Below are 10,176 nucleotides of genomic sequence, written 5' to 3'. Positions count from 1 at the left end.
GTAAAAACATTACTGACTTTCATTTCATTCTTTACAATATTTTATAACATGATTATGCTGATTTTGATAATGCACATCCGGAATGTGCTACATAGAGTTTGTTAGCCGGAATGAATGTATTTTATTTCATTACTGTTAAAGTGCAATATTGCTTTTATTAGGTGCATTTGGTGTATTTAATTACATTTGAATTTAGGTGCATTTGGTGTATTTAATTACATTTGATTGTGGGAAATTAGGTATCTATGCTATTTGTTATGGGGACATAACTCACGCCTGTACCAAGATGACTAGCCAAGAAATGTTCGAACTATACTATATATTGGAATGGCCACAAATTTTTCCTCAGTATATTCTGGTCGCTCTGATAAAAAGCTACTAGTGAGAATGGAAATTCTAACAGTCATTTCGTGGCTTCTAATATTTTTTATTCCCGCCACTTATTTATTTTTCAAAAAAAAGTTTTCGTATTGGAAAGATCGCGGAGTGCCGTACGTAGAGCCAAAGATACCTTTTGGAAGCATGCAGATCTCCACGAGTATGAGGGAACTGATCGCTCCGTTCTATAAATTAAAAGGCGACTTCCCGTTCGTTGGTGCATATATGGTTACCACTCCAACAATTGTGGCTACTGATCTGGACTTCATCAAGGATGTGTTAATTCGTGATTTCAATTATTTCACTGATCATGCAATCATCATGAATGAGAAAGATGATCCGCTCTCCTCAAACTTATTCACCCTGGACGGTCAAAAGTGGCGCACCTTACGCGCAAAATTGTCTCCAACATTTACCTCCGGAAGGATGAGGTTTATGTTCCCCACAGTACATGAAGTTGCAGACAAGTTTAATGAGACCCTTGGCGAGCTCCTGAAGACACAAAAAACTTTGGAAATAAAAGATCTTTTGGCACGTTTTACAACCGATGTCATTGGTACCTGCGCCTTTGGAATTGAATGCAACAGTTTAAAGGATCCCAATGCGGAATTCCGTAGATATGGGCGTAAACATATCGAAGAACCAGCTCATGGACGATTTGTCACCAGCTTCGTAAATATATTTCCAAACCTGAGCAATAAGTTGCGTATAGCGCGAAACCATCGCGATGTTACAACATTTTTCATGGGCATTGTTCAAGAAACAGTGGAATTTCGTGAAAAAAATATTCGTCGAAATGATTTTATGGATCTCTTGATTCAGTTAAAGAACAATGCATCAATCGATGAAGAGGATTCAAAAATAATTGGAAAGATAACTTTGAAGGAAGTCGCAGCGCAAGCTTTTGTATTTTTCGTTGGTGGATTCGAAACTTCGTTGTCAACCTTAACCTTCACTTTTTATGAATTAGCCAAGAATCAGAACATACAGGATAAGTGTAGAGACGAAATAAATCGCGTATTGGAGAAATATGACGGGAAGTTGACTTACGAAGCAATGAACGAGATGCATTATGTGGAACAAACTGTTTTGGGTATGTATTCAAATACAACAATTCCTTGTGACATTACCTACTATTGATTAATAATTTAATAATTTTCAGTAATATCACGTCACTTAGTGCAAGAAACTAAACTTAAATGTTTATATATAGCATTTAAGCCTGCTCAGTTGGGCGGGAAGGACAACTTCAGTTTCACACTTTTTGAATTCCAATTCATGACCCGCATGTTGCGATTGGTTGTCGATGTTACGTCACAGACCATAAAAATTTAAACCTTGCAAAGCCGTACGTCGTGCGATGCGGATTGTAATATGATGAAGAATTTGTCATATGATAAATTCATAAGTCAACTTAGTTTTTTGCACTAAATGACATTTTATTTTCATCACCATCAAAGGCGCAACAACCGGTATCCGGTCTCAACCTTCCTTATTAAAGAACTCCAGACATCCCGATTTGGTGTTGAGGTCCACCAATTTATAATCTCTAAAAGCTATCTGGCGTTTTGACCTACGTCACCGTTCCATATGTGATTATGCCACGTCTTTTTTTCTTGGCTGGACCTTCCTCACTCATACGGATGAAGCCACTCGCCTACGGTGATCTATTGAACCGAATATTATCTAATATAGGCTAGGGAATCGTCGATTCTCCTGTGGGGGACCAAAATTCTCTCGAACGTGGTTTAGATTTCATAGTTTTTCTTGTTAAGGACCTAGGTCTCCGAGGATTACACGAGGACTTTACACACTTCATCATCAGACTAAAGTCAAATATCATCTGACACTCTTATTCTGAAAGTATGTGAAGCTAGTGATTTACGGCTTTTCGGCAGAAAAAATTATGCTATATGCTCCTTTGATTCTCGCAGTTTGATATGTCTACCCGCATACAGTCTTTAGGAACTGAGCCTATATGAAGCACTCTCCAGTAGTTCGTTCCGGTCTCCTGTCCTGTGGGATCATACACACATAGGTAGGGGAGACATAAAAGTTCAAACGATTCCTCAACAACTTCTCAGGTGGCCTTCAAAACTTTTTGTCTATCACTTCAGGTACGATGAGCTTATTTAAATGCTTATTTTAAATGATGCCAAAGAGAAAGCCTGTCCTCGTTTTTATCTGACATCCCTCCCCTAGAACCTTGATCGGTGTTTAGAATCGGTATATTCCAATATACCTGTACTGTACTGTACAAGACAATGAGCTTGCCAGTGCTCATGTATTTCTCGGAGACTTGGGTTCTTAGCAAGAAGAATTGCGAACTCTTGGCCGCATTCGAGAGAAGAATCCTCCGAAGAATTTTTCGCCCCTTACATGACGATGGACGATTCCGTAGCCTACACAATGACGAAATCTATGAGCGATACCATGACCGTCCGGTTGTGGATAAAATCCGGCTCAATAGGTTACGGTGGGCGGGTCACTTAATCCGTATGGATGAGGATGATCCCACCCGGAAAGTCTATAAGGGCAATATCTATGTTAGAAAAAGAAGACGAGGTAGATTCTGCCTAAGATGGAGCGATGGCGTAGGCCAGGACGCCAGACAGCTTTTAGGGATATCGAATTGGTGGACCTTGGCGCAAAACCGGGATGTCAGGAGTTCCTTATTAAGGCAGGCCTAGACCGGATACCGGTTGTTGCGCCGTTGATGATGATGATATTCTACTGTCAATATCACACATTTCTCTTGCTTATCCTAAATTTAGAAGAATCCCAGTGTTAGGAAGCATTATAAAATTTAGAATGGGTTCTTCTACATTCTCTTCCAATGCTCTATTTGCCTCTGGTCCACATTTTCTCTATATATTTAAATGAATTTGTCTACCAACTATTCTCATTCCAATGCTATGAATAAATATTCCAGTGGCGGATATCGTCAGACATACCATAGAATAATTTCCAGTGAGGCAAGTTAGTAGGTAGTTTCACCTTAATAACCCACCCTAGAGATACTTGCGCGATCATTGACCAAATAATTTAACGTATGAGTCGCCATTGCGAAGCAGAGATCCACCAATCAGTAAGTGGAGAGAACTCGTTTGTTATTGGTTCTACAGGTTTCTCATGTCTACAGGTTTCTCTCAGTAACTGATTTAGTTGGTCAAGAGATTATTTCTCACAAAAAAATACACGAAGAGAATGCACTTGACTGTAGTGCAAAATTCTTTCTACCTTGATGACGTGGGTTGCTGATCCTCAATTTATCGGTAACTCTATTGTGCATGTTAATATTTGCAAGAACTACCTTGTCTGTCTATTGACAGATTCTGTATCAATGTTACTCCACTGTATCACACTGAACGTACCTATTATAGAAGGACGGGAGTTGTGATGGTGTTAATTGGAATGACTTCATTTTTCCCGAACAGCTTCGTTTTCAAGATAAAAACCAGATGCCATTCAAATTCGTCAGCAACCTAGATTTAATCACTGCTACAACAGATGTTGTTCTTTGCAATATTCCCAGGTATTTGTATACGTTATTCGAATCCATACCCTCAATTTGTATGTTATTTTGGCTGTACCCTTTATTGGCGGGGTGTCCTTTCCACAGAATTTTCATATGGCATTTCCCCAAACCCAACTGCAGGTCAATATCCAGACTGAACTAGATGGTGATATCCAGGAAAGGAGCCGAGTTGAAATTGAAGAGCAGCCCTGCTCCTTGGGGATGAGAAAACTTACTTCGTTGGCGAAAAAAAGTGGAACTAATTTTTTAATTAGCAACCATCATCATCAACGCGCTGTTACCGATACACTGTCTGGGCCTCCTTAGTACGGAACACATTCCGGTTTTACGAAAAGGTCCATCAAGTCGATATTCCTGACGCGTCATAGTCTACTCCGTCAGTCGATCTCAGACTGGGTCTTACCCGTCTTCTTTTTTTATCATAGATATTGGCCATATAGACTATAGAATCGTCCATCCTCATGTAAGGGACCAAAACTTCTTCCGAGGATTCTTCCCTCGAACGCGGTCAAGGCTTCACAATTTTTCTTCTTAGGAACCAAGGTCTCCAAGGAATACATAAGGACTGGCAAGATTATTGTCTTGTACTGTAAGAGCTTTGACCCTATGGTGAGACGTTTCGAATGCAAGAGTTTAAGTAAGCTGAAGTAGGCTCTGTTGACTGCCAACAACCGTGCGCGGATTTCATCGTCGTAGCTATTATTGGTTGTAATTTTTGACCCTAGATAGGAAAACTTTTCAACGATCTCAAAATTGTATTCACCTATCTTTCGTTTTGACGCTGACGTTTCCACCATGCACTCCGTTTTGTCTTCATTAATGTGCAGTCCGAGATTTCCCGCCGCCTGTTTGATCTCGATAAAGGTAGCTGTACATCTCTGGTTGCCAATATGTCAATATCGTCAGCATAGACCAGCAGATGGTGCCTCTTGAGTTAACACCTGCATCGCCGATTACTTGTTCCAGGACCAGGTTAAAGATTCTACGGGCATCCCTATGTCTTAGAACGTTGTTGATTTTGAATTGTTTCGAGAGAGATCCTGCTGGTTTTATCTGATCTCACACATTAGTCAGGGTTAACCTAGTCAATCTAAAAAGTTTCGATAGGATACCGAACTCTCTCGTGGCCCTGTACAGTTTTATCCTGGCTATACTGTCATAGGTGGCCTTAAAATCTACGAAAATATGATGCAACTGATATCCACATACCAGCAGTTTTTCCTTGGTTTGGCGCAGAGACAAAGTTTGATCTGTTGGTAATTTTATTGAAATGAAGCTTCTCTGGTATTGGCATGGCTATCCGGCCTAGCAAGGTGGTAGAGAACAACGTGATACCTTAATAATTGCTTCACTGCGTGAAATCTCGCTTTTTATTTATGGAACAGATAATGCCTGCTAGTCCCCAAGACGTAGATTCGCTGTTCAACACTTTGAGCAGATGATGAACAGCTTGGTGTAATTGGTTGCCTCCATATTTAACCAGTTCGGTTGTAATTCCATCTGATCGTGGCGACTTACGATTTTTAAACCGATGAATTGCACGAACACTTTCTTCAATGGTTGGTGGTGTCAATATTGGCCCCTCGTCTTCAGTTGACGGGACCTCCAACTAGCCGTTATTTTGTTTGTTGGGCAACTGATTAAAGTACTCAACCCATCGCTCCAATATAGCTATTCTGTCGAAAATCAGATTTCCTTCTTTGTCTCGGCAAGATGAACATCGAGGTGGATAGGGCTTGCTTGACGATGCTTCTTCTCCAGGATATCTGTAAGCTGCGGTTTTTGTATCCATAAGTGTTATAGGTGTTATGGAAGACTCTGTTATGGACGGATTCAGTGTTCCCTCTCACCTGATTGTCAAAGGGGATTCGAGCCGGCGTTTTTATTCGAACTCGGAGCACTATACCAACGATATAGTGGCCCGAGTCTCCATTATTTATATATCAAGGCTGAGAGATGGAGGCGTTCCATTACCACCTGGTTAACTTAGTTGAAGGTGGTCCCGTCCAGAGGAGCCCACTTATGTTTGTGGACCGCTTTCGGGCAAACCAAGCACTTGCAACAACTATGTCGTGCGACACTGCTAGTTGGATAGTTCGCAGTCCGCTGTCATTTGTAGTTTTGTATAAGCCAACGTATCGCCTGTCCCTACTTGGCTGTTCAGCCATGTATGATTTCGATACGTCATGTTTTGTGAATTATAAAAGAGAGCGTATAACACCTGCGAGCCGCTTCTGTTACGCTGCTCCAAGGGCGGAAGTGAAGAAGCTTCTGCTGTGTTGCCTCTGCCCCGGTACAAAACCGTAACCGTCTTCGTCCTTCTTTTAATTTTTATTCTAAATGTTGTCCATACCTGAGGTCCTGTTCTTCCCTATCGCACCATACATTTTCCCCCGGCGATTGGACTATGTGAAGTGAACCGTGCCGATCGTCCCTCGAAAATCCGGTAGAAACTTTTTGACTGAAAACATGCTGCTCACCGTAGCATTTACTGATATATCGAACTCGAACGCCGCGGAAAATATATCCACCTTACAAGCTTCCAGCTTCCTTTCACTCATTCAACCCATCCCACAGCCTACAAGAGCTCCCCTTCGAGGTCGATTCGCCCTTGATCTATATCCTGATGGCTTTGCAGCCACTGTATTGTCCTCACTAACTTGCGAAGCAACTCTTTTGTCTAAAATGTACTCGTGTAGATCAAGTCCACTATATATATACCCAGGCCCCATCCTCTGAAAGTGCATTATCTAATTACACAGATTAGTGGAACCAGCGGCCTTTAGGGATCGTCAATGCCCCATCTTGCAGGGGGAATGATACCTGATCATTAGAAATGAACCGCCCATAACAATTCAGTTTTTCTTGCTAGATAGCCAGTTTTCCACTGATCGGCTTTCAATCCCCGTATTTCGCAGTGTAGCAATGCGTCAGTGGAATCTCACCTTTGTATACGGATATAGATTTTATTATTATTTAATAATATGGCTATTATTCTCTTCAAAATCGAATCGAAAAATATGTATGTTTGTCTAATCTTATTTATGTTTTCAGAGACCCTCCGCAAATACCCAATTCTTCAAGTGAATTTCCGTAAATGTGTTAAGGATTATCATGTGCGCGGCACCAATGTGACTATAGAACAAGTCGGGAAACCGGAAGCTGGACGCTTCAGATACGAAAGGTTTTGTGTATTTCTTAGTCCGTAGCACGTAATATATCCATATATTATGTGAGAGTATCCACTTTCGGGTGATATTGACATTCATAGTCTTCAATTTTCAAAGGAGCAACAAATTTGAGGTATTATAACTTTGTTAGTAATAGTGCGATTTATACCAAACTTGGTAAGATCATGCTCCATAGTATAGCCTATACCACTGCAAAATTTCATGGTACTAGAATGAACTTAAGGGGGGTTTCTAGCCAATTACAAAAAATTGTAGTAATATACTATTATTAACGTTATTTAAACAGATATCGGCATGGAAGGTATTTCGGAGCCCAGGCACCATATAGCGGCAGCCTCCTGATTTTTTTCAGATTTTTCGGTTTGGTAGTTTCTGAGAATGGCCCCCTTAAAGAAGTGATCACTTTCAACCCCCCGCGCTCCCCACCTTTCCAAAGAATGTCAAAACTAACATCGGCTTTGAAAAGTACTAATCGAGACCTTTAATTTGATATCCCACATGACTATATTTGATGAAAAAAAATTTTACACCCCCTTTTTGCATGTATGGGGACCCCCCCTTAAATTCGACGTAAAAGAATGTAATTCACTGTATGCGTGAGCGTTCACAGTTCCCACCTTTCTACCAAATTTGGTGTCAATCGCTATAACCGTCTCCGAGAAAAATGCGTGTGACGGACAGACAGACAGACAGACAGACAGTAAACCGATTTTAATAAGGTTTTGTGTTTACACAAAACCTTAAAAAGGAACTTTAATTCAAATCCCGAATTATTCAATTCATCATGATTCAGATATTTATACAGATCCCGAAAAATTCGACCCTGATCGATTTTCGCCGGAGAATATTAAATTGCGGAATTCTGTTTCATTTTTGAGCTTCGGTGATGGACCAAGAAATTGCATTGGATTACGTTTTGGAAAGATGCAATCCGCAATGGGACTTATAACGTTATTGAAGAACTATCGATTCAAACTATCATCGAAATCACCAAATCCTCTAGTTTTCTCTACTAAAAGTTTTATGCTTTCACCAGAAGGCGGAATGTACTTAGATATTGAAAAATTGTAAAGATTGTGATACATGCCATTGTAACAGAAAAATTTTGATATAATTTTTTGTAGTCAAATACTTTTAATAATTAATAAATAAGTAAATAACAGAACTAAACTAATGCAAACTCAACAAACTTAATAGCCCTTTAAGATGTTCATTTTATAATTTTCCAGCACCAGAAGGAAAAACTTTCAAAACCTCCGCTCGTTATCCTCCTTGGCCATACGGGATGCCGTCCAGAAAGAATACCAATTTTTCTTCGATTTAGGGAGCTCCCCGCTTCCCTGGTACTCTTGGACATATCCTTGTATATGTACATAAAGATGGAGAATGGTAAATCCCAGAACGCCGTTGAGTAAATTTTCATTGCCCCACGCAAACCAGTCTTTGGAATTTGTGTAGCTCCTTGGCTATTGTGTTAATCATTGACCTTACTATTGCACTGTATATCCAGTGCACCCTTTTCGAGGTGCACCTCCATTTTTTCAACATATGTCTTTTTAGTCTACTGTAGTTCGCAAGTCGAACTCTTGGCCGCGTTCAGGTGAAGAATCCTCCAAAGAATTTTCCCATCAATGAGGATGGACGATACTGTAGCCTACATAACGACGAAATCTATGATCAATACTACGTAATCCGTATGGATGAGGATGATCTAGCCCGGAAAGTCTATAAAAGCAATATCTATGCTAGAAAAAGAAGATGAGGCAGACCCTGCCCGACGTGCAGTGATGGCGTAGATCAGGACACAAGACAACTTTTAGGGATATCGAATTGGTGGACCTCGCGCGAAACCGAGGCATCTGGAATTCCTTACTAAATAAAGCAGGCCTAGACCGGATACCGGTTATTGCGATTGAGGTGCGTCTAACCTTTATTAATGGCGTAAAGGACGAGGACAGAGTCGACACGGGAAGTTTGACAGAAATCATATCGGATTTGTTTGGAGATATATATGGAATGGTGTTCGTTCTTGTAGATTCTGGGGCACTGGTGGAGGATCTCCCGTTTTGTTAAACGGAGGGGGGACTATCGGACTAGAAGATGAAGCCAAAAACGAGGACAGCTCTAATAAGTTGTTTGTAAAAGATCAGCTTAAGGTTGGGGCGCTATTTTTTACGTTGGGGTACAGACATTTGAAAGCACCATGGTATGGTATGGTTCAAGGGCTTCGAAATGTAGGATATGTGGGAGAGATAGGAGTTCACCGCAAGGTAGGTGAATTCGTTCCCAGTAGAAATGGGCATGTTATGTATTTTGAGGGAAATCCTCATTTTTGGCACGATCCTCATGTTGCCACGAAACACAATTTTTTCACACTTTTGGAGATTAAGGGATAATTGCTAAAGGGGGAAGTATCTTTAAAGCTCGTCTTAATAAAAGTTCAGACAAGATTCAGGAAAAATTTTTGGTGGACGTTTAAAGGATCAGGTCAGCCGCGTGTTGTTAGATTTTGATGGGGTCAAGGCTTAGTTTAGAAAAGTCTGCGATGAACAAGGAAAACAAGATGGCTTAATAGATGCATTTAACCTTGGGAAATGTATCGGAATTAACGGTGTTGTTGGATGTTGATCTGCCATTTCCGTCCATTTAGAAAGCTAATGATAAACTTATAGAGGTGTGGATAGAAGTTGAGAAATTCAAAAGCTTAAAAGTGAGCCCGTACAGCCAAGTCGCAAGCTTTTCTTATGTTTAGGAGGCTATGGTTGGAGTATTTTGCTTAATATTTTGAAAAATATCCATTTTAAAGACAAGAAACGCATGCTCAACCGAGTGCTTAGGTCAGTTGGCGAATTGGAACTCGGAAAGTGTGCACTTGGAATCACAGTGTTTATTGATAATGGACTGAATTGTGAGTTTGCTTTCGGAATTAAAGGAGTTTAATTTTTTTGAAATGGGAGTTGCATGAGTGCACTTTCCATAAGTGGGGAAACGGGCGTTGAGGAAGCAGTGGTTAATAACTGAGGAGTGAAATGTAGAAATGCTTAGACCACATGTATTTAAGGCTATGGA

The 10,176-nt window shown here is 40.5% G+C and overlaps 1 protein-coding gene across 1 annotated transcript; it reads left to right on the top strand.

Moving 5' to 3' along the window:
* The first annotated feature begins 407 nt into the window (after positions 1 to 407).
* On the top strand, positions 408 to 8,197 carry LOC119651394 (cytochrome P450 6a9-like). The gene is made up of 3 exons (XM_038054981.1): positions 408 to 1,471; positions 6,971 to 7,057; positions 7,850 to 8,197. The coding sequence occupies exons 1-3, from the start codon at positions 523 to 525 to the stop codon at positions 8,176 to 8,178; spliced, it is 1,365 nt and encodes a 454-aa protein (XP_037910909.1). The 5' UTR covers positions 408 to 522; the 3' UTR covers positions 8,179 to 8,197.
* The last annotated feature ends 1,979 nt before the right edge of the window (positions 8,198 to 10,176 follow it).

Source organism: Hermetia illucens, chromosome 1 (genome assembly GCF_905115235.1).
Source record: "Hermetia illucens chromosome 1, iHerIll2.2.curated.20191125, whole genome shotgun sequence".
Classification (NCBI taxonomy): domain Eukaryota; kingdom Metazoa; phylum Arthropoda; class Insecta; order Diptera; family Stratiomyidae; genus Hermetia; species Hermetia illucens.
The sequence above is the reverse complement of the archived record's forward strand: the minus strand, read 5'-3'. Positions and strand labels throughout refer to the sequence as shown.